Here is a 25,508-nt window from a genome sequence, read left to right as displayed (position 1 = left end):
TTGAGGTCGGTGGTCAGTTTGCGTGTAAATGAATGTTTTTGATCAACGTTTTCCACTTTTTATGTAATTTCTAGTGAGAAATTAATATTGCAGTAATGAAATATCCACTTAGTTTCATGAGGTGCTTTCGTGCAAAAATGCTGTCTGTGCCATTTACATACACAGAGACATGCAGAACATACTGGAGTCATATTCAAATACTATTTTTGCAGCTTAATATTTACAGAAACTAGTCCATATTGTGACTCTATTTAAGCGTACTGACCTACTTTTGATGAATTCATTCAAACAACATTCTGCATCATACAGTAAAGTCCATTCATATGACTGGATTCTTTGATTCTGTCCGCGTTTTCAGCATCGCAGAAATCATAAATAATAGATAATAAGTCATACTGTGATGAGAACACTGGATTCTCAAAGTATGTTAAATATTTTAAGTTCACAGTACAGAATCTTTAAAATGCGTCAGAGAGTTTTACACACTGGTTAACCACTTATTGTGGTGACATTTCCACGCCCCGAAACGTGCTGCTGAACAAAACAAACTGTAATTGGTTGTTTGACATGTCGCCTCATGAGTGGGGCTTGGACAAAGAAAGCTGCCATGGATTCTGCCATCAGTCTGAATTTCTGGCTAAGTGAGACTTACTGATGCATGGTCACTGAAGCAGCTCCAGTTAGCAAGCGCTTTCGGAGTGAGAGTGAAATCCGCATTGATTGGTCGGACTAGTGACTCCAAACAAATCAGATGGTCAGTGGGAGGAGATTTCTTTTGGCCACAGAGTGGTGAGTTCTGACAGGCTGCATCAGAGCCAAATAGTGTGTTTCAAAATAAACTTTATCAGCAAATTGATTTTGAAAACAACCGACAATGATAATCATTTAAAAAATACTTAAAGGTCCCATTTTACGCGCTTTTTTGTAGCTTTGATTGTGTTTACCATGTGCAATATAACATGTGTTTATGTTTCGTGTGTAAAAAAACACAGTATTTTCTACACAATACACCTATCTGTATACCGCTGTTTTCACTGTCACAAAAACGGGCTGATGACTTCATTGTTCTATGAAGCCTCTCCTTCAGAAATACGTGACGCGTTCTGATTGGGCCAGTGGTTCCTGTGCTGTGATTCGACAGCAGCTGAGAGCAGGCTGACCTCCTGGTAACGTGATTGGGCTAGAACACACGTGCTTGAGATGTACTTATAGTCACAGGAGCGTTTTTACTGACGAGATGCGCATGAAAACCGCATTCGTTTTTTTTGCACAGCCCTAACATCTAGTTAACAAAGCTAAACAGCGTTGCCCTTTGTGTAATAAGTTACAGAAACCGTTAAACGCACCAACTTAAATAATAAAATACACTTACCAGTTGTGGTCCAGACAAAGAGGAAACTGCTCCATGTTTCAAGAATAATCTTTGTGCAAATCCGGCATTAAACTGATTGAGATTGAGAAAGCTATCCTCAGCAAGCTGTCCTCAGCAAAATGAACTGCACATAGTTTTACATGTGCATTATAATGTTCGGGAACCGAGTTAAACATAAATTGTAACCATTAATCTCAAAGTACAGTGTTCCTGGGAAGCCCAAACAAAGGTGATTGGACTCAGAGATGAAAATAACAGCGTTTCAACGACATGGACGACACACACAAACAGCTCTTCCTTCTTCTCCGTCGGAGCGCAACAAGGCCACGCCCCCTTGTTTGTGAATTCATGTGGGTGGAGGTTAGTCAAAAAAAACTATTTTAGTGACGTCATTCCTGCAGGAACTAGAGGGCTGTAGTCCAAACGGGTCGTTTTTTGTAGGCGAATTCTGTTAAATCAAATATCTCGCTTGGCATTGAACTTTGAGCTTTAGCATTTTACAGATATTATTTATACTCTAACAACAACATTACACACTAACTAAAGTTTAAAACATGGAATCACGAAGAAGGGGACCTTTAATATCGGCACCGATAATTGTTCAACCCCTATTCTGATTGTTGAGTTTAAAATTAATTTGAATTTCTTGAAAATCAAGAACTTAAGTAAGTGTGTAAGTGAGCTGGTTTTTAGCCACCATGCAGTTTGTTGAAATAAAAAATTTATCACCAAGCCCACAACTTTCTCCACACTCTCAGTGCTTATTGAGGGTTTGTTGAAATAAATGGTACATGTAATGTGTTTGTCATTGTATTATTGTAGTCATTATTATTGAAGACAAAATGTTATTTTATTTGTGTTGTGTTTACTGCATTATTTTAGTGTCCTGTGTTACTCTGATGGTGTTTTTTCTTTGTGTGCACTATCTGGAGTATTAGCCATGTTTCAAGGTCACTTGCACTCTTGATTGATTAATGAAGAAATGGCTTTCTAATAAACTATCTGTATAATGGTTATCAGCACATTTTAAAGATAAAAATCAGATTTTTCGAAGTTGCTTGATATTTTAACATTATATCAGGTTTTTATTTATTTATTTATATACTTCTAAATTAAATTACTTACTATTTACTATTTCTTGTCAAATAAATGGAGCCTTTTTCAAAAACATAAAAAAAATCTGAAATTTGAAAATAAACCCAAACTGATAAAGTATATACAACCCTACATACATTATTACTGTTTGTATAAGGTACATCTCCAAATTTTAACCATGAAACTGTAAACTGTGGAACATGAATTTACATTAGACTAAATAAGTAAACAGAGAGAGAGGCTTTGGCTAATCATTTCAGAAGACCACAGGGGTGAACATATACAGAACATCTGACTATTAACAGCCTCCGGCAAACCATTGATGCTGGTTTGATTGGATGTGGTTTTGATAACTGGCTAATTGCTGAATTCTCTTTGGATTAAGGTTTGCACCAGTGTAGTTGGAGCTCAATTAATGCTGCCTTTTATCTTATGTTAATACAGTGGTTTCGAGTTTTATACCCGACAACTCACTGAGCTTTAATTAGGCGCTTAGATAATGCAGTACATTTCAGTTCAGCATGATGTGACCTCAATTGTTAAATGTATATTGCGTACTTATAAACATCTGAAAATGCAGATGAAAAAAAATGGAAAAGCGAAGGACAGAAGGACAGTAGAGGAGAGAATAAAATGTCCCGTTTCACGTGGTGACTGTAAGCCATTAAAAGGTTTGAGGGGTTATGTAACCTTATTAGTTTAACACATAGACTTACCTCTTATTAAAACCCAAAGTTGTGCTTTTAAAGTGGTGCTTTTATTCTCAATTTTCCCCTTTTAATCCCAAACCCATCTGAAGGCCTGTTTAATCTTGGAGCTAAGGCAAACGGAGGAGTCAGCCGCGGGTCGTGGTAATCCTGCCTGAATATCTCTTTCAAGGGGCAGGACTTCTTGCGGGGCACGCGCACAGGACTGAGGGATCTCTATTTGATAAAGGCTTTATATAATCTCTGTATGGAGGAGGATGTACCATACAGCCATCACAAGCTCAACCTGCAAGCCCGAGGACAAAACCAAACATAATTTAAGCAAATAAAGGACAGGCAGGGACACGGCAACACATGAGCGTACACAAGAACATCCCGTCCCTTGAGAGTTTGAATGATGCTCATGATCCATGGAGTATGCTGTGATGTATTTGGCGGTTACTAATAAATTAGTGTAAATATGTATAACTATATATTATAGTCTATATATTATTTTATAGTCTATATACTAATAGATATTTTGTTTTGTATTCAGGGACTGAACTGTTTCATAGCAGATATTTTGTGATGTTGAGTTAATTGAGGAGATCACAATGTGGGCTCTCTGATGCAGATGGCTTTTATGTTCATAGATTTTTTGAACAATTTTATGCTATCAGAGTGTTCTTTTTGAAACTAGTCATTCTCTTCTTAAAAACTCTAAAAGCTGTTTCATGATGCTTGTTGTTTTGACACACAGTATTCACCCCTCAGGCCTCCTCTTCTCTCTTTCCTACAGAATCTGATGTCCACGGCTGTGTGCTGCTTAACACGTCTCGAAGGGTGAGACTTTTCATTACGTCCACATGCCAAACAGATCTTATAAGATGCATTGTCACCATCTGAGGTTATATGCACACCTGTGACTGCACGTTAATTGAATTCTGTATTGATGCACCATCACTACATACAGTGGCATCCATGAGTATGAAACCTCTTTTTTTTTTTCATTTAAATATGCAAACAAGAATGTTTCAGGGTTACATTTTTTTAAAGCAAAGCTTATGATATAAAAAGCTGGAAAAAAAACATACTGGATAACATTATCAATCAGGTTTTATCTAACATTGTAGCATTCTGAATTCTGCATTGTAAAATTAATTTGACTTCTTTTTACTCAAATTATTATCCGTTATTTTAATTCTGCACTGTACATTTTTTTTCTTAAATTATGAACTATTCACTCAAATTGTTATGCTGCTAATTTAATGTGTAATAAAAAGTGTTGTAAAAAATCAGACAATAATCCAAAATAGAGCATCAGATACATGCAAACAAAAGGTTCTAACAAACCAAATAACACTGTAATACACAGTTTCCAGTGACTTATTCATGAGTGATCCCAAGGTCATGGGAAATATGGAAATATCAGGACATTTTTATTTATTTATTTGTTTTATTTGATTTATTTATTTTTTTGGCCAATTTGACTGAATCAATCTTTCAAGTTCTTTTTAGTGATTCGTTCGTATGTATATATATATATATATATATATATATATATATATATATATATATATATATATATATATATATTTAACTAATTATCCAGTATTAACAAATCATTCATTATTGAAAGTTCAAAAATCATTGTTTAAAAAATATAATAAATAAGCTTAATATATCAAACAACAAAAATGTAAATAGTAAGTTGTTTATGATATATATATATATATATATATATTTTTTTTTTAGCATTGCTTACATGTACCTCTGTGTGTTCCCTCAGTATGTGAAGCTGATGAACTTCGAGGAGGAAGTGCGAGCTCACAGGGATCTGGATGGGTTTCTGGAGAGGGCAAGTATTCTGCTGCACGAGGACGAGGCCTCTCTAGACGACGTGTTAAAGACGATGCTCCTCCACGTCTCGCAGGACCCTCACACCGCTGAGCCCAGCTGCAACTTCGAGGAGATCATGAGCTCCCTCTTCACAGACGCAGGGTCACAGGAAGTCAATGGTGAGTGTGTTTGTTTTTATTTGTGTGTTATTTCATGAAAGGCTTATGAAAGGTTGCTCAATACCTCAGAGAGCTGATTTGACTGACACCTGCACAGCAGTTTGACGTTAGTCAATGTTATTTTCATTTTAAATTATTTATAAATTATAATACAGATTTTACATAAAAAAGGGACAGAAGAATGAGTAAAAAAGGGAACAGACAGAAAAAAAGAGTTTCAAAAATAATTAAGTCCATTTCCATCCCTGCTGACCTCATAGCTTTGAAACTCAGTCTAGGATGTGTCAGCGAGAGGGCTTGCTCTGAATGACCCCATAAAGAGAAGTCAGGTGATAATCACACTCTTCTGTCCAGTCATTCACACATTAGACAAACCTTCCCAGAGGACACACAAGCCTTTACGACAGTGATGAAGTAAAAGAAAATAAAGACGAATCACAAAAGTAAAGCAAAAGTTAAGGAAAGAGCAGCTGAAAGGGGAAATACAATACATATGAAATATAAATGAGTACAAAATGTATAATTCAAGATTGAGTCAATAGTTAAGAAACAAGAACACAAATTAAAAGTCCTACAAATTATCTCAACTTTATTAGTTGAGTTAATGCTGGAATACACTACATCACTTTTGTACAGATTTTTGGTGCTGTTTGCAGATTTTGGTCAGTCAGAGCTGACGGATTTCACAGAAAACCACATAATCTACAATGGGCACAGATTCAGATTTTGTACTACTAGACAAAATGTGTACACACCAAAAAATAATTTACAATGAGAAATGACATGCAAGCCAACGTAAAGATGCAAATAGGCATGACTTTGCACGGTGATGCGAATGCTGCAAATTGGGTAACACGATGTTGCATAAACATGTTGTTGTGCAAGCCAGTAAGCAAAGATTTTATTGAGATGTTGCAGAAGAGCATTACGCAATGTTTTTATATGCATGAGTGACATGAAAAGCATCCCACGAGCAGTCTAGAGCAATAACACAATGAAAAGTTTCGCTTAGCTTTTGGTGTGCATACCATCTAAAATGTCAAATATGTCAATTCTAGCAAGGAAGTGCATGTTTTTGCATGTATTTGTAGTGTTTGGGACAACTTGAAAAATCTAATATTGTATGGACTTTAGTTATTAAGTGTATGATACCCAGTTTTTCTCTGTAGCCATTTACAAAGTTGGTAGGTTGCCTAGTTTTTTTTTCAAATCGTTTCAGATTTCAAAACTCATGTAGTGTATTCCAGACTTTACACAATAATTAATACATTTTATCATAGTTTTTTGTGTTTGTAGAATTTGTGCTTACAGGTGCATTTTTTATTTATTTAATTAATTTAGATTTTTTTAAGAAAAATCTCTTAAATACTGACCAGCATGTTCAAATGTGAGGCTGGTAGTGCTTGTGGTCGGTTACTGCACAATACTGCAGCTATCATTAGATCTACTCTACCGGGTCATTTTATTCACTGGCCCCTGGACACCCAGCATTTTCTAAAAATGTCCCCATAGCTACGTATTTCAAGTATCCCTGCTTTATGAGCTCAACTGGTCTCTGTATCACTAACTTCTTCTCTCTCAGGAAGAAGGACAGATTCTTCCAAACACAAGAAATCTCTGGCATACTCTCAGCTAGAGGTGATGCTGCACCACCAGAGAAACAGATTAGAAACAGATTTTTCAGTTCATGCTGCTTTTTTAAATGATTAAGGTGACTATATAGTGAGAGTGTTTTTGGCAAACTGAATGCCTCGTATCCTGATTTATACATGTTTTAAACCCCTAGCGTTTAAATTGAGCAGCTAATTAGGACTTCCTGCTAAAAACACTTACGAGAGACAAGGGTAAAGGAAACCTTTCATTGAGAGTCACAGGTTGGCATATTATATGTTGCAATACACTACTCAACGCTCAAATATTTTCTATATTGATGATTCAATTTCTAATTGTTGCTCAAAGATTCATTCAGAGTCTATAAAAATGATTTATTGGATCAAAATGCAATGCAATAAATGAAATATTCATGACAACACAACATATATGATCACACTATCAGACTGCATGAATGTGTCATTTCCTTCTGAGACTTTAACAAGCTGGCAGCACGCTTTTTCTGGATCGTATTGATCGTTTCCAGCTCACCAGTAATCTCTGTGTTCTTATTATCGTTGCCAAATTCACACTGAATACACACAGAATATCATTGGGAACCAATGAAGTCCAGTCCTGGACTTTATTGTGCCATCACTCCAGTACGGTCTAACACGGCACCTAATCCGTGGCTGGACTCTGTCGGATCGCGTGAATGGTGAGATGTGAATTATCGTTGGTTGAGTTTGTTTGTTCTTTTTCAAGTCTAGGGATGATACATTCCCTCTTGTCTCTGTTGCTAGGATACATAGCTCACATGTGAGTGAGAATCATATCAATGATATGAGCCTGGGAACATGCAAATGAACCGATGTGTGATTGGATTATGAAAATGTCATGAATATGATAATGTATGATCATTTGGGTGAGAATCCATGAATGGGATCTAATTGTGAGCACATTGATTGTATGTGCATGTGGCAGGTCTTTAACAAACAGGCATGCAACCAAAGTCTGTCAGTCTGAAGATCACATTAGAATGAAATGGGAATTAAGATCTCATTCAGCTAAGATGCAAGCACAATGAAATATTTCATCTGAGTAAAGAGACCTGAGCATCTGCCTGACAACCCAAACCCAATTAGTGAGAGAGGGAGGTTCGGTCGTGTGTCTGTGTGGGTGGTGGGTGTTCTGAATTTGTGTCTGAGAGATGTTTCACTCTTTTTGCTTCCTTTAAGGGTTCACAACATGTGTTTCTGTACTCAACCTAACTTTAACTCTTTCCTCTCCATGCTGAACTCTGTTTGTGTGTGTGTGTGTCTGTGTGTGTCTGTGTGTGCCTGTGTGTGTGCATCTGCGTGTCTCCCAATTCTCTCGCACAGACAGGTCGGCGAATTTCATTTTCTATGACAACGGTAAGAACGATATGATCAGATGTGGGATATTACCCACAATTCATGTGTGTTTTCTCCCTGAGTGCTGATGTTTCCAGTGGATGTGATTGACACGTACCATTAGTCTGACAGACACGCGAGGCTGTGTTTTCTTATTCAGATCCATCAATTTGCTGCATTCTCCATTTGATGCAGTGACACAATCCAATTTGAAATCAGTATCCACACATTTGAAATGACAAGATTCGGTGTTGTTTTAAAAGAGTCGGTGGTGAATGCTGAGTGAATCCCTTTCCCGTGATGGTGCTTTAGATTGGGCTGTATCATTGCCTCTCTCTCTCTCTCTCTCTCTCTCTCTCTCTCTCATTCCTGCCTTATTGCCGTTCGGCTGATTGGCTGTGCATGAATTCCGCTGTTGTGATTGAAAAAGTCCACTGTCATACTGATGTCTTTTTCTGCTTAATATTTATGCAGCACACACACACAATGAGTGAACAGACTTTTTAATATCTTGAGGAAAAGTCTTTAGTGTGTGTGAATAAAAGCATCCCATTCCATCCTGATGTCCAGGCCTCTGGCAGTTATCAGAAGGGGTGAGGTGCGGTTGGCCTGGATGATTGCCTGAATGTTAATGCGTGTATTTTAGGGCTAGACGATATGGCTGAAAACATTATATCTGGGTATTTTCAGCTTTTTGACAAAATGCATATAGCTAAAAACTATTTGAAAATAACCAAGACATAGATTCCATATATTACTAACTAATATGTGTGCTTACTGTGTATATTTATTATGTTAATATAAACACACACACATTCAGTTTACATTTTGAAAATATTTACATATATACAAATATATTTAATATACAAATATTTTTTTTCTTCTTAAATGTACATGCATGTGTGCATATATATATATATATATATATATATATATATATATATATATATATATATAATTTACATTTAAATTTAAATAAAATTTATGCATTTAGCAGACGCTAAGCGACTTACAGTGCATTCAGGCTATCAATTTTTACCTATCGTGTTCCCGGGGGAATCGAACCCCCAACCTTGGGGGCGCAGTGCTCTACCACTTGAGCTACAGGAACACTATATAATAAATATACACAGTACATGATCACAATTAATCTTTTGATAGCACTATTTATAATATAATATAATATAATATAATATAATATAATATAATATAATATAATATAATATAATATAATATAATATAATATAATGTATTTTTACTAAACATTTTAAGCAAGTAAAATGCCACACATCTCAATATTTTTCACAAATGGTTGAAAGTTTTATTTTAGTATCATTGAGACTATTATACTATCACTGAATTATTGATCACTACGGTGATTTTTTTTAATATGCCTATATAGCGTTTAGTAATTTTAGTTTTAGTACATCATCAATTATTTTAGTACATCAAGTCACACTAAATGAAAATGAGAAATGTTGCTTCCACAATTCGCTGAAATAAAGCATTTTTGTATATATTTTTTTATTTTATTCAGCGTTTATTTCAAGTTACATTTTATGGGTTTAGTTATCTATAATAACCCCAATCTTATCACCCTACTCACATATTCACATACAAGTTGTTACAAAATGAGCAGGTGTGAAACTGTCCTCCTGGCACAGTCTGACAAACGTAATGGCCAAAAATAATTAGAACATCCCAGAATTAGTTTCCATCAGCATACAGTATTGCAAATATTCAATATATCATCCAGCTGTAGTTTTTGTGAAGCTGTGCATGTTTGCCTTGGTGTACATGCTTTTATGGCCCAAAATAATTGTGGCAAGAGGTCAGGTCTGGTTTTTCCTTCATGAACACAAAGTTCACAATTATCTCAGCTGTTTGTCCTCCTACCAATTCAACGGTCTTCATGTTGCCATATATTACTCCATTGATACATTTCCCTCTTTTATCCCCTCCTTCTCATTCTTTCTCTCTTCCTGTCTATTTCTTGATGGTGCTGAGTGTGTTGTCATGGTGATACCCATCTGTCTACGGTGTGAGTGTGTGATGTCTTATTGATGAGACAGTGTGACTGTGTGCCAGAGACATCCATCCTGGCTGCTAAACAGTACACACACAAACACACACAAATTCACATACACATATTGTTTTTGCTGGTCATGCTGAACAACTCACACCTGTCACCTCTGCCGGACTGAGGACTTATACACACATACACACACATACATGCTTTCACAATGCTTGTTGTTAATATGCTGGACAGCTCACCCCTACACAAGACAGAGGGCAGGGAACACACACACACACACACACACTGATTGATTAATTTGAATTAAACATTTGGTGGTGTTCTTGGAAAGGTCTTCATTGTCACTCACGCTGGCTGCAGAGATGTGTATTGTCCTCTAGTGAGCTTCTGCTTCTGTTCTACCTTGATATGCATTAGCCTTTTTATATAGACTTATGTGGACTTTGAATTCATTACTGGTCATTCCATCAATTCACATCCTCTTGTTGGTTTTTGGTGTGTGCCATCATGTACAGTGAAAGTCAGTTGACTTAATCTTGGTGTCAAACTCTTGATGTGCAGTACTTTTGAAGTGGCATCCAGATTGAAGTTAACTTGAATTGATTGTTTAGTTTCTGTCTTCATGCATGGTCATCCACTGTCTGTTTTGCATGGCCGCTCACGACTGACCCCTTGCCTTCTCTTCTCACAGTGCATCTATTGTCAGAGACGCTGCAGTGTGTGACGGCCACAGCCACAGGGATCCAGTACCAGCAGTCTTGGCTTTGTATCCTGTGAGTTACCTGAATCTATCTTACCTGTAATGCTGAAATTTTAGAGGTTCTAGAACAGGGGTGTCTGAAGAACTACAAAATTATTATAACTAGGACTGGCAAATTAAATGGCATATTTAATAATATATTGTTACAATAGATTTATATTTAAAATAATTATTTTTCTTTTGAACTTTTCCTGAAATAATGTATTAATTGCTGCTGAAAATTCTGCTTTACCCCATCAGAGGAATATAATATTTATATAAAATATATTAAAATAGATAAAGTTACTTTTTATATTTCACATTATTAATATTTTACTGTATCTTTATCAAATAAATGCAGCATTGGTAAGCATTACAGACTTTTTTCAAAAACATCAAAAAATATTTCCAACACCAAACTTTTGTGGGGTAGTGTAGTGCAGTATAAATATTTAAATATTTAACAATAATAAACAAACACATTGTTATATACAAATAACATGTAAACTACAGTATGTGTTAAGTGATTAGCAATTAAATTAAAATGTTTTTGTATATATATAAATATTATTGAGTATCATTAATTCAGCATATAATTAATTAGATTTGACTGTATATCAATTGATAGCCCTAGTTTTAACAAAGACATATTTGCACCCAGTTGGTATAAATCTGAAATGAATTTAATAACCTTCTGTTCATAAAACCAGTCCCTTTTCTTTTCTTTTCCATTAATGTATGGTTTGTTAGGAGTGGACAATATTTGGCCGAGATATAACTGTTGAAATCTGAAATCTGAGGGTGCAAAAAAATCTAGAAATTGAGAAAACCGTCTTTAAAGTTAGCAATGAGAATGCTCAGAAAACATATCTGTGGCAAGAGTACAACATCAGATGACCCTCATAGACATAGGACACCTCAGTACAAGACAAGGTAGCAGACTTCAGAGTCTCTGTGAGAAAATGCAAAAAAAAAGCGATCAGTCTGAGAGATTCGGTGAAGAAGGCCAATCCAGGGGCGAGCCGGGTCAAAACATGCATTATGAAAGCAGAAGCTTTTGCCAGTATTACTTTGCCACTGCACTTCTGTGCCAGGGAGTGCTTGAATCATCAATTTAAAGTAATTTATGGCCTTCTCTTGGGTTAAGATGTCTTCATAGTGTTGATGCATTGTGAGCTGTCTACAAGGAGTTAGTCAATTGAATTGCATGTGCTCCTGCCATCTCACATGAAATTCATGGTTCTGACTTAAAAATGAAACTGCTCATACAAATAAAACCTTATCAAATCTTACAATTCTGATAGACAGAGGTATTGTGATAACGAAATAGTGCTGGATCAGTTTGAGCATGGACAGTATAATAATTTCCTGAGGCCAGTGAGGAGGCAGATGGCCTCAGGGAAGAAGTTGTTATCATGGCAAGATGAACTTGTGAGCATGACTAGCATGTCTGGCCGAGGAAGGAAAGGTGAATAGGTGATGCCCATGACGTGATGGGCCTGAGGATCTTTCGAGTCCTATTTGAGGTTCACAGGGGAAATGTAATAGATGATACAGATTGATAACAGATTACAAATTACCCTATTTAATATGCATTAAGTTGTATTACTGTTTAATTTTTTTTAAAGTAATGTAACTGATTACATTAGATTATTTTTAGATTACATTGGTCAATTTCTATCGAATGTTTTAAACAAGTAATAATTTTCAAACATTTAAACCAGGCAGGGTTAACCAAGTCTCTTAAGGTCACAAAGGCTGTATTTATTTGATCAAAAAAAAAAATATTGCAGCCATTGCTCAAGTCTTTAGCATTACATCATCCTTCAGAAATTATTTTTATTTAAATTATTAAATAATTATTAAATAATTTATTATATTTTCAGCTCCTTAAAATAACAATGCTCCAACAATGCGCCTGAACACACCTTTTTTTTAGACCAGCACGCCCATGAGCGCACAAATGGGCACAAATGCATTTGCTAATTAAACGACGTGGCGCTGGATGGGAAAATGCAAATAGACTGAATCTAGCAAACACACTTGCGCTGCACCTTTCGTCGCATTCCGCCGGGTGTATAATAGGGGCCTTAGTATATTAAAGGCACAAAATGTAATTTTTCGCTCCTAGAGGAAGTATTCAAAAGTTTGATGACACTGTGACTAGGTGTGGAATCATGGTAATTGCCATCTTCATCCCCACAGCCAATGCAATCCGACGGGACTTGGGCAGAAATCATGTTCATGAATGAACTATTAATTTATTAATATAGTAGAATAAATCAGGGTGAGGCTGAAAGCCGTCTAAGTGAAACGAGGCCGCTGAACAGGTGTGACACACAACTCGAAGGCAGCGGAGCTTTTATTATGCCACAGTTGACCGCTAACAGAAAGTTCTGTTACCTGTCTATTAAAATGCGTCTTGGGTGTTTCCATGTTTTCTACAAAACAAAACCGGAAATGAATACTTTCTGAAGCAAGCGAACGATCTCGCCGTCAGCGCGGAAAGTGAGGAACTAACTGATCTCTGCTTCATTACAGTTTGCACATATTTTTTCATCACGAATCGTTGATCTTCCTTCAAAACAGTCGGTAAAAGAGTCGTGCGATAACGCGAGTCATCACTTCGACGCGGAATTAGATCTGGCTTTTGTTCACACAGCGCTCGTCCCGGGTTGAATCTGGCAATGTTACTAGGTCCCCGTCCCAGGTTCAATGCGGGAATCAATCCCGGGACGTGGTTGCTTTCACACAGAAGGCGACCCGGCAATGTTCCGGCAATATGACGGGTCCGACGTGCAGTGTGAAAGGGGCTTAAGTAAAATTGGTTATTTCTCTGGATTTAAACATTCTTTGAAACATTTGGGATCATGTAAGTACACAAGCCACCAAAACAAATAACACTGTTCTACTGTTTTTTGGATATTTTAATTAAAAAACATCGTATATATTGTGCCTTTAAGTCTTTACGGTGACTTTTGATATATATATTGCTTGCTGAATAAAAGTATTAATTTCTTGATTAACTATCTTACTGACCCCACATTTTTTGAAAGGTAGAGTATTGGCAAATATTTGTCTGGTATTAAAGGTATTTTGCGACTCATTAATGGAGCTCAGCTAATAGCAGTTTTGGGATAGCAGTATTTTTGCAGCCCATCTACACCACAAGCGAGTGATGCAACAAAACATCTTCGTTTATTATAATGAGAGCGTTAGGAGGAGTTCAGATCTCACTGCGCATGCAAAAGGCACACTGTGGGCTCAAACAGTTGTGCGAAAGTGCGGACTGGACCCCGTGTTGTCACACTTGCAGTGTTTCAGTGATTATAATGGGAACATTCTATTTTGCCACATCGCACAGCCAGCAGTGTGAATGGGGCGTCATTCCACACTGCTCTGAATATTTGTGGGGGTTCAACTAGCTTTATGAAGCAGATCACTGCAGAAAAATCAGACACACACACACACACGCACACACGAGATATTAGGGCTGTCATTCGACTGATTTTTTTTAAAAATCGAATTAATTACATGGTGTTTTGATTAATCAAATTCATTGCAAAATACATTTGAGTGTGAAAATACCCACAAAAGATTATTTAAAGCTATTATTGTGTTAAATGAGAAAGTATCAAGTAGATATTATATATTTTACAATGTTTTATTTGATTCAACATAAAATTAACAAGTTTGTGTAAGATGTTGCACTACACTTAGATGTGGAACATAAAAGATAATTTGAGAATTTGGGCATTTTTCTGACTAATATCTTGAACTTAACGCATAACTGCATTTATGGAGTTGTTGACCATAAATCATTATGGCATTATATTTATCAACAGTCAACTGTATGAAATGTAAGATGATGTAGAGCTTTGGGGTGGGGCCAGTGTTTTAACACGTTAAATTGATAGCCCTAAAATATATATACATACATACATACATACACAAAAACACACACACACACACACACACGGTTTGCCACTGCAAGGAGGATTAGCCGTCCTTCTTGATACCTGTCTTAGGAGTCTTACACAGTTTATTTTGTATATAATGATAGATTCTATATTAAATAGAAGTAACATGCTATTTGTACACATTTTTAAACAGCAGTGGTTGGCAAGGCTAGAGAAAATAGCCTTTGTCTACAGGATCGTCTCAGTGTTTTTGAAGAAAGGTTGCACAAAACAAACATTAAACGAAATTTTGTGCAATTTTGAAAGCTGTTGATGAAAGTAAATTTATTCTGGAACATCAGACTGTAATAGTGGATAATTTACCTATAGGAAAGCTCACAGTGGGCTCACTTTTTGTTGAGACTGGAATAATAGAAGCAGTAGTGGAATGAATGTTACAACTTTCTTGTAACAAAATAATAGATGACCTTGAGAGCTCCCTACTTATTATCTCTGAAATATGTTGAAATTATATTAATGCTAACACAAGGATATTAAGAAGTGGCATTTCACACAAGCACACCCACACACAGAGTAGGCTACAACAAAGGTGTGTTGTCGATAGATGGTCTTTTTTGACCGTCTGTTAAATCCATAACTTTAACACTTTTGTGCATTTGCGTCAGGTGACTCTGTCTCTCTTAGTATCCCACACATTTTTTGCAGCAGTTGTGTCATGGATGGTTTTATAATTATATATATTATGAGGCAATACTTTTGCAGAAGTAGCTCTTGTAATTTTGAAAAGATAAATGCAACTTTTAAGCGAATCGTACATTGATATCTTTCGAATTCACATCTGTCAAAATCTGCTACCTGCTAATGAGTCATTTATCAAAATAAACTGATCCCCAACAAACCCTATCTAACAGACATCTGCAGGTCATGATTAAGTTCTGATGATTCATCTACTTTCTTTCAGTTTTCGAGATCCGCCAACACATTTTCCTTCTCAACACTTTTGCTTAACAGCTGCCAAAACTTTTATCAACAGCCTCCAAACTGTAGCAGTGTCAGGCAACACCCAACATCAGTGCACAAACTAACATGTCTTATTTTCTATTGACAAATACAGCATGTTAAATGGTGTGATTTTTCACCAACATCTCCCTGTTAAACTTAAGCAGCACCTATATGCACAGTGCCACAATTTACATTACCACCTGCTTAAAACAAGTGGTAAACTGCATTTTATATAAAAGGGACAATTATGCAAATTTTCTAGTGATAATGGCAGCAGTGATTCATTGAATTATGATAAAATGAAGGAGAACAGCATTATAACTGGGCTAATATCCAGAAACACATTGTAGTCAAGTGCACTTTGTGCATTTTAAAGAACAAAATCAGGTGGCTCATAAAAAAAACTTTCTGCATTGTAGGATTTGTTTTGCAATAAGGAATATCTATCTATCTATCTATCTATCTATCTATCTATCTATCTATCTATCTATCTATCTATCTATCTATCTATCTATCTATCTATCTATCTGAGATAGAGAGATAGATGTATAAATTCACACGAAAGCTTAAATTTAGAGATCATAAATCAAAAGTCATTGAAGACCCTCAGACCCTCTTTGTGGTCAGAAAAAGCCCTAAGTGAGGTAAATAAAATAAAAAAGGCAGAGTTCAGCCAATGGCCCATACTAGCCTATTGAGCAGAGGATTTGTTTTTCTTTGAATTATGTGTGGACAGTTTTATGGCCAAGAAAGGGAAACAAGTGGCAATGTTGGTTGACCCATAGCAGCTTTATGTCTTTACATTTATAGTAAATAAACCAGAGCACATAAATGTAGTTAATGTAAGGCTGCAAGGTTACCAAAGTGCTTAGAGAATGACATAACAGCTTTAGCATAGTTTAGATCAGACTATCCCAGGGCATTTTCCTTTTCTAACGTCTCTTGTGACCTCAGTACATTGCCTGAGTTTTATGGTGAAGAGTATTAGCTGGACCAGTGAGACAGATTCAGCACCCCTGTTGGCAGGGTTTGAGTTTAGGACCTGTTATTAATGCATATTTTAAGAAAATTAGACTTGCGACAGTGTACTGTTTAATTTTGTTCCTTTGCCCAACCTTTATGCTAATATTTGACTTGATTTATTAATGCAACTTATTGTTTCTGAAATGACCAATTCAAGTGAATTGAGTGCTTTTATCTTTTCTTTTTTAATATAGTAAATTGAGTTGATATTAACCTCATAATAGATGGCCACATGCCTGTAACAAAATGTACTTACTTTATAACTTCATAAGCTTAAAAGTAAACAGGAAGTGCCTTTTTTGCCACACGGACAACAACCAAATTTTCCAAGAACTTTCTGTAATCCCATTAGACCTCAACCAATGGATCTGTTAATGTGTTTGCTGTGCTCCTGTTACATATTGAATTAATCTGATACGGTGCCAGGTACATTAAAGCACTGCGTAAATCGTAAAGAGGATTTATGATGATTTATGAACTCTTTGTGACAGCTGTAATGTGAAGAACCTGCAGAGGCGGCACGTGTGTATATCACGCCTGGATCGTCCACAGAACTGGGGGGAAAACTGTGCAGAAGTCCGCTATGTTATCCTTATTCTGGCACCTTCAAAGATGGTAATATAATCTCACAAACACACACACACACACACATGTTGGGTTTCCAAGTTTTATGGGGACATTCTGTTGCCATAATGCTTTTTATACTGTAAAAACAGTTTTTTTTCTGTACCTTTACCCTGACTCTACCCCTCACACAAAACTTTCCTCTGTTTCAGTTTTTCAAAATGTATCATTCTGTCTGTTTTATTTTATAAGCTTGTTTCCCTAATAAAGGACAAAAAAATGTCCTCACAAGGTGAGAATTTGCTGGTATTACAAACCTTGTGGGCACATTTCGTCCCCATAACAAATACCAGGGCCACACACACAAACACATAATATATAATGGTTATTATAGTATAACAGCCAATATACTATTGGTTTAGGATTAGTTGCATGTAAAAATTTACAATTTACTGTTATTACTATAGTAAGTACGTATAACATGTAACAAGACAATAATGCTTAATTTTTTTATTTAAATTGAAATTCAATTATTTTTTTAAATGATTTTTCAACACTCTTGTATTTGATATGATTGCTGTTTCATTCTGCTTTCTAAGGAAAGGTTAAAATCATGAGAGTAATTCCAGTTTTGTTCTATTGACAGTCCTAGTTTTTAAACTAAATCTGAATATATTAGTAGAAACAATATTTGTTTCCCTGTTTGTGTCTCATATTCGTAAATAATCTGTATTTGTGCAAATTTTTTCATTAATATATAGAAAAATGTTTTCTAGATCATATTTTAATTTTAATTATAAAATAATTATGGAGAGCACATATGTTTATAAATCACACTTTTTCCCACATACATGGTTTAAATGAGTACTTTTTCATTAAAATATAGGAGAGACATGGTTTTACTGTGGTATTTAGATAAAACAAATTTGGGAAAATAGACTTGAGCAAAAGCGTTTGCTCTCTTTTTAAACAGTTTGCTCATTTTGACAAATGACTAGATAATAAAATCAGGGTTAGGCACACTAATACTATCATGTTCAAGTTTTAAAGTCCTGCTCCTGTGTTTCTTGTTCCCCCTGTAGTCTCCCTGTAGAGTCTTTGGGGCCCCTGGCTCCCTCCAAGACCATTTTGTGTATCTCTTTGTGTCTGTGTTTACATCATAAATCTGTGTGTTTGTGTGTATGTGTTTACATCTGTTTACATCTAATCACTCTCTCTCTCTCTCTCTTTCTCTCTCTTTGTTCTTGCATGCACTCATCTCTTTCTGTCCTCTGCAGTTCAGTACAGCAAAGTGCTTTTGCTTCGTAATCTTCTGCTCTTCTCACAAACTCAAATCACATTGCACACACACAGACAAACACATCTTCTTATTACATTGAAAGCTGGATTGTTATGCCTGCACATGTAAATACATCCTCTTTTCTTGCGTTGTGTTTTAAAACAATAGACAGCAATAATGTTATATAACTGAAATACCAATTGGACTCGGTCCATCAGATGATAAAGCATTTTCTGCTCAGAAGATGAAGTGATTACTACATTGGATATTTCCTTTAATAGGAGTCGTAAATGAGTAACGATCTGCAAATATGTTTGATCTCTGTATTTGACGTTTTTCAGAAAAGCACTAAGACGGCGATGGAGCTGGGCAGGACGTTCGCCAGCATGTTCTCAGACATCTCCTTCAGACAGAAGCTGCTAGAGAGTAAAACCCAAGAGGAGTTCAAAGAGGCACTGCTCATCCAGAGGTACCACCTGACCGCTGCCAAGCGTAAAACCACGGCTGTGGAGGGCGAAGAGACAGACCCACACAGTCAAAAACCACTGAAGGTGTGTGCGCATCGCAGCGCGTGCGCCGATGCTTAAGGTTCACTTCTAATTGCTTTAATCTGATTGTTTTCCACTATTTTCTCATTAAGTCCTCATCTGTCGCTTTCTCTTTCTCCCTTCACCTTTTGCTGTTTGACTTACACTCAAGTGATTAAGTTCTACTGAGCATGTAGCAGCTAATGAGAATTTATCTTGTTTGTTACTCACACACACAGTCCGATTCGGCATATGTGAACATTAGACCACCCTGGCTGAGGTTAGCCGCCTGTAAAAGCCCTCTGTTTTCTTCTCTGTAAAGACAACAGCGGAGGCCCAAATAGTTGTGTTTTTGTTTTTTTGCGTTTTTCACTCCATCACACATCTGAGGAATGGTAACCAGGTGGAGAGAATCATTACTTTGTGTGTGTGTGTGTGTGTGTGTATGCATGATCACTTGCGCGTGTGCACACTAAAAGCTATTCATCTCTGGCAAACGACCAGGAAAGGTCTCTCTCTCAGACACACGCTGTCATGATGAATGAGTGCGGCTCAGTAATGAACACTTAAAGCTGTACGACTTATTTAAACATATCCTGAGACAAGGTTCTCTCTGACTGACAGAAAACGAGCTTGTCTGCCAAAAACAGGCTAATTTGGGTCATTAATGTGAGATGGACAAACTGCTCCGCTGCCAAATCCTGACCTGTGAAGCCTATTAAAATTTGATTAATTCAACAAGACTCTATATTTGTGTCTGCGGACAAAGACATACACATACACACCAGGGCTTCCTACCTCACTATAATTGGTCTTAACTACAAGCTCAAACTTTTATACTGTAAGATTCAAATTGTTAACAATGGTTAATGGATTTTTGAATTATGAACTAAAAATAATTTATATTTACTAACATTTATTCATTATAATTTCTACATTTACTAATACATTATAATGTTTAAAGTATCAACGAACAATAGAATATTTGTACAGTACTCTTTAAAAGTTTGTGGTCAGTAAGTTTTTTTTCTTTCTAGAAATTAATACTTTTATTTAGCAAAGATGCATTAAATCAATCAAAACTGACAGCAGATATATTTATAATATTACAAAAGATTTCTATTTCAAATGTCTTTTCATCAGTGTCAGTTTCCGAAAAACATTAAAAAGTACAACTGTTTTCAAGTACAGTATATTAGAATGATCAGCATATTAGAATGATTTCTGAAGGATCATGTGACACTGAAGACTGGAGTAATGATGCTGAAAATGCAGCTTTGCCATCACAGGAATATATTACATTTGAAAATATATTCAGATATAAAAAAAGTTGTTTTAAATTATATTAATAAATATCACAAGTTTTCAAAGTCTAAGAGAGTGGGCCTCCCTTTTGACACAACTTACCCAATGGCATACAAGCACACACACACACACACACACACATATGTTTATTTTTCTGAAATGTGAGGACATCCCATAGGCGTAATGGTTTTTATACTGTACAAACTGTATATTCTATGGCCCTACACCAACCTAACCCTAACCCTCACAGGAAACTTTGTGCATCTTTACTTTGAAAAAAAAATAAAAAATACTCATTCTGTATGATTTATAAGCGTTTTGAAAAATTGGGACATGGGTTATGTCCTCATAAGTCACCCTCTCCTTGTAATACCTGTGTCATACCCATGTCATTATACAAGTCCTGAAATGTCACAAAAACAATGCAGTGCGATATGAAGCTTCAGTGGCCTTTACATTTAATTTGACAAAATCTTCCACAATATTTTTTCTGAACTTGAAAGGTTTGACGTTTTTTTTTAGCAGGTTTTCCTGCTACATCAACATGCTTTGTTTCAAGGTGTCGCCGAAGTTTTGTGGGTGTCATGATTATATACTTATTATATACATTTTTCTACATTTTGAACACAAACAAAGTTACGGGCCGCAGCTCTGATTGGTTGATTTTTACCGGGAGCGGTCCGTTACTGCAAATGGCAATAGGATCACTGGGAGGAGCCAGAGGAGCTTGATTTTTTTCACAGATTATCTGTCTCATATTCTACTGTCAGGACATAATAACAGGTTTAACAAATATGTAAAAAATATATTTTTACAAAAGTGACCTACTAAAGCTTTAAATCTTTATACTTTACGTATGTCCTTCAAACCACTAGGTTTTCCCATTTGCCAGCAAAACGTTTTTGTGAAGAAGTGAAAGTCGTTTAAGATATAATAAAATTTAGTATGATCACATATTCTTTTTTTTTTTTTTTTTGTATTTTAATATGTACAGGTCAGAATAAGTATATTGTTTCATTTTTACATAAATATGTCTGTTACACTGAATGACCATGGTTTGTTACTCTGAATGACAATTTACCAAAAAAGAGAAATAATATTTGCAGTGTTCCCATAACTGAAATGTTTTTAGTATTAATCTGTCATTAAATTAGTTTTAATAATATTCCTGAGTAAATGACTGCAGAAGCAAATGTTGAAATATAATAAGCATTTTCCTGATGCTCCCCTGCTATGCTTGCTTAGCTTGTCACTTCATTTCTAACTTGCTCGGCCACAAAATTGCTGCTTGCAGCCACATTTATTAATAATTTCTGTTTGAAAACATGAATGTCATTATCAGGATGAGAATTTGGGGTGGAGAATCCCTTCAGTGATCTCTCTTGAACATGCAACCAACTACCTAGTGAGGAGGGACTCTCTGAAAAAAAATATTGACAAGCTATTATTCCAACAATTGCAATCCTCAATGTCCTTCTCTTTTCCTGATAAAATGCACATTCATACCAAGAACAATAACGAATAAATATAAAGAAAAAAAATCATTAAAAATAAATAAAAGAATAGCAGATTCCACAGCAAAACTAACAATAACTGCCCAGAGAAACAATATTTTTAGAATCTCTTTTATATTGTTGGATTTCTTTTTTTATTACAGCTGAGGAAATTATAAAATCATTGACGGCCAATCAGAATGCATTCAACTTTAAAGGGTTAGTTCACCCAAAAATCTAAATTATGTCATTAATGACTCACCCTCATGTCGTTCCAAACCAGTAAGACCTCCATTCATCTTCGGAACACAGTTTAAGATATTTTAGATTTAGTCCGAGAGCTCTCAGTCCCTCCGTTGAAACTTTGTGCATGGTATACTGTCCATGTCCAGAAAGGAAAGAAAAACATCAGTTAGAATTGTTTTAAGCATCGAAAATACATTTTGGTCCAAAAATAGCAAAAACTACGACTTTATTCAGCATTGTCTTCTCTTTCATGTCTGTTGAGAGAGTTCAAAACACTGCAGTGTAGTGATATCTGGTTCGTGAACGAATAACTCGATGTAACCGGATCTTCTTGAACTAGTTAAGCTGTTAACTTTTTTAATGTGGCTGACTCTCCCTCTGAGTTCAAACAAACCAATATCCCGGAGTAATTCATTTACTCAAACAGTACACTGACTGAACTGCTGTGAAGAGAGAACTCAAGATGAACACCGAGCCGAGCCAGATAACGAACAATAGACTGACGCGTTCTCGAAACATCCTTTTTAATGTAACACAGCTAACACTTACTTGAAAAGAAGTATATTTTTTAACTTGCCATTTTATATGTTTAATTACAGATGTAATGATAAAACCAAAGTCCAGACCATTACACTGAATGACACAACACATTACACTTTGGAGCAATATTTCCTCCATATTTTGACATTTTATTGTCTCAAAAGTTATTTGAAATATGAAAGTAGACAATTTACTTGCATTTAAGGTGTTTTTTATGTATTTAAAATTACATCTGTAAATGTAATTTGATGTGGCCACCAAATGGAGACGTCTCGTCTTTGACCCATACACATTTTATGCACACTTTTTATTTATAAATGGCATAAGCCAGTCTCAAGCAATTCTCTGAAATGCATGTGTCAGATGTTTTCTGATGCTACATGAATGTATATTTAGAGTAATGTAACGGGTGTCTTGACTGTGCTTTGCTGATGTAGTTGAAATGCTTTTGCTTTGTACTAATGCTGTTCTAACACTGGGCTGTCTCTCTCTTTAGTCTGCAGAATCTGTGTTCTCTCATCTTGTGTCTCTCTCTCTGCTGTGCAGGGGGCCCTGTGTGAGTGCGATTACACTGAGCTTCTGTGTGTGTATACGTGTGTGTCTGTCTGTGTGTGTGAGGATTTAAGTAAGAGAGAGAGTGTGTGTGTGTTTGTCTGCTTTAACACAGTATCTCTTCCCTTGCAGTGTAAAGCGTCGTGTGAGTGTATGTGCTTTCGTGTGTGTATTTGCTGTGTTTCGGCAGGATTGGTGTGTATGATTTTTATTTGGTGTGTGCTTTAATCCTGTGCCTCTCCTGATGCAGTATTGCAGTAAATGTATTTAAATGTTTTTGACTTTTATATATGTAGATGTATTTGAGTGTGTGTGTGTGTGTGTGTGCGTGTGTGTGTGTGTGAGTAATCCCCTCTCCCTCTCTCTCTGTATGTGTGTAGTGTAGAGATTTTTTCAGAGTGGGCAGAGGAATCTATGAGGATCTGTGTCGCCGACTGCCTCTCTACCCGTCTGACTTCACTGATGGTGTGTCAAGCATAAACTTACAAATGTATCTAACATAAAGGATACAATTTTGCAGGATCAGGAACAAACTGAAATGACAAACTGCTACATTTCTTGGTTTTATGTCACTTTATATTCCTCAGAGAGATATACTGTACAGTACAGCCAAGCATTCTGAGGAAATAATCAGATATGCTCTTCTGAACTCAACTCTCTTTCTCTTATTGCATTAAAAAAGTCAAATTTTGGTTAAATAGTTCATTTAGATATAAAACACTGATTAATTAGATTTTTTGTTTTGCAGTTAAATATTCCAGTTATATATTCTGTGTGTGTATGTATATATATATATATATATATATATATATATATATATATATATATATATATATATATATATATATATATATATATATATATATATATATATATATTATATACACATTCCATTTATACTTGTATATAAATGATACATTTCTAGATATAATTTAATTTCGGTTATCTTTACGCTAACATTCAAATTTTTGGAGTTAGTATCAAGGATATTAGTACTTTTTACTTTAAAAGGATACTTTAAAGGAAAGTAGTGACAGTGAAGATATCTGTTACAGTACATATTTTTATTTTTTTTATTCTGTTCTCCACTTTGTCAAAAAATCTTGAAAAAAAAAAAAACTGTTTCCACAAAAAATATTAAGTAGTGCAGCTGTTTTCAACATCGATAATAAATATATATTTTTCTTGAGCACTAAATCAGGATTTTATTCAATGATTTCTGAAGGATCATGTGACACTGAAGACTGGAGCAATGTTAATAAATCACATTTTAAAATGAAAACAGAAAACAGTTATTTTAAATTGTAATAATGTTTCAGTTTTGTACTGGTTTTATTGTATTTTTATCAAATAAATCCAGTCTTTGTGAGCATAAGATACTTATTTTAAAAACAATTAACTCCAATATTTTAAATGGAGTGTATATAGTTTATGCTTCACTCTGATTGAGATTGTTTATTGTTTCATGCTATAAGTGAATATAGCTCTAACGATGTTTATTTTATGTTAACAGCTATAAATACATAGAATGTGGATTAATTATATGACATTACATGCCATTAAACATATTAATCTCATGACTTCAATTTAGCAGCTGTCAGACTTGTGTGCGATTTCTATAAATGTGTGTGTTTCAGGCTTAGTGGGTAATAACAAAGCCCTGGTCAAGTTCATGACGACGTCCATCTTCCTCTACATCGCTGTGCTGCTTCCCGCCATTGCTTTTGGCTCACTCAATGACGAGAGCACTCGGGGCGAGATTGGTGATCACTCACTCACACACACACACAAATGCTCTTCACACAACACGTCTCCTCACACACACACACACACACACAGACTGAGTTGTTTTCTCTCTTGATTAGATGTTCAGAAGACAATCATCGGGCAGAGTATAGGTGGAATCATCTACTCATTGTGTGCTGGCTCTCCTCTCGTCATTCCACTGACCACGGCGCCCATCGCTATTTTCATCAGCGGTATGGACATACATGCCTCCATGTGCAACAATAGATGCACGTTCACATACACACATACCTTGGCTCTCGTTTGCGGTCTGGTCTGAAACCGTGCTTCATTTCTGAGCTGTGTTTAGATGAGCACTCATTGTTTGTTGAATACTTTGACA

At 35.7% G+C, this 25,508-nt stretch overlaps 1 protein-coding gene across 7 annotated transcripts in view; it reads left to right on the top strand.

Moving 5' to 3' along the window:
• LOC127970170 (solute carrier family 4 member 11) overlaps nucleotides 1-25,508 on the top strand; it is a 70,769-nt gene that overhangs the window by 32,990 nt on the left and 12,271 nt on the right. For 5 of the 7 annotated variants that reach the window (XM_052572473.1, XM_052572474.1, XM_052572477.1 and 2 more), the window contains exons 4-13: nucleotides 3,953-3,996; nucleotides 4,943-5,171; nucleotides 8,144-8,176; nucleotides 10,882-10,963; nucleotides 17,366-17,489; nucleotides 19,059-19,268; nucleotides 23,325-23,384; nucleotides 23,761-23,845; nucleotides 25,018-25,143; nucleotides 25,246-25,359. In XM_052572473.1, the coding sequence (XP_052428433.1) occupies nucleotides 3,953-3,996; nucleotides 4,943-5,171; nucleotides 8,144-8,176; nucleotides 10,882-10,963; nucleotides 17,366-17,489; nucleotides 19,059-19,268; nucleotides 23,325-23,384; nucleotides 23,761-23,845; nucleotides 25,018-25,143; nucleotides 25,246-25,359 (1,107 nt within the window). The remainder of the gene's footprint in view (nucleotides 1-3,952; nucleotides 3,997-4,942; nucleotides 5,172-8,143; nucleotides 8,177-10,881; nucleotides 10,964-17,365; nucleotides 17,490-19,058; nucleotides 19,269-23,324; nucleotides 23,385-23,760; nucleotides 23,846-25,017; nucleotides 25,144-25,245; nucleotides 25,360-25,508) is intronic. The other 2 variants (XM_052572476.1, XM_052572478.1) reach the window with 1 other exon arrangement.

The sequence above is a fragment of the Carassius gibelio genome, chromosome B13 (genome assembly GCF_023724105.1).
Source record: "Carassius gibelio isolate Cgi1373 ecotype wild population from Czech Republic chromosome B13, carGib1.2-hapl.c, whole genome shotgun sequence".
NCBI lineage: Eukaryota > Metazoa > Chordata > Actinopteri > Cypriniformes > Cyprinidae > Carassius > Carassius gibelio.
Note: the sequence above shows the minus strand (reverse complement) of the source record. Positions and strands in the feature narration are given on the sequence as shown.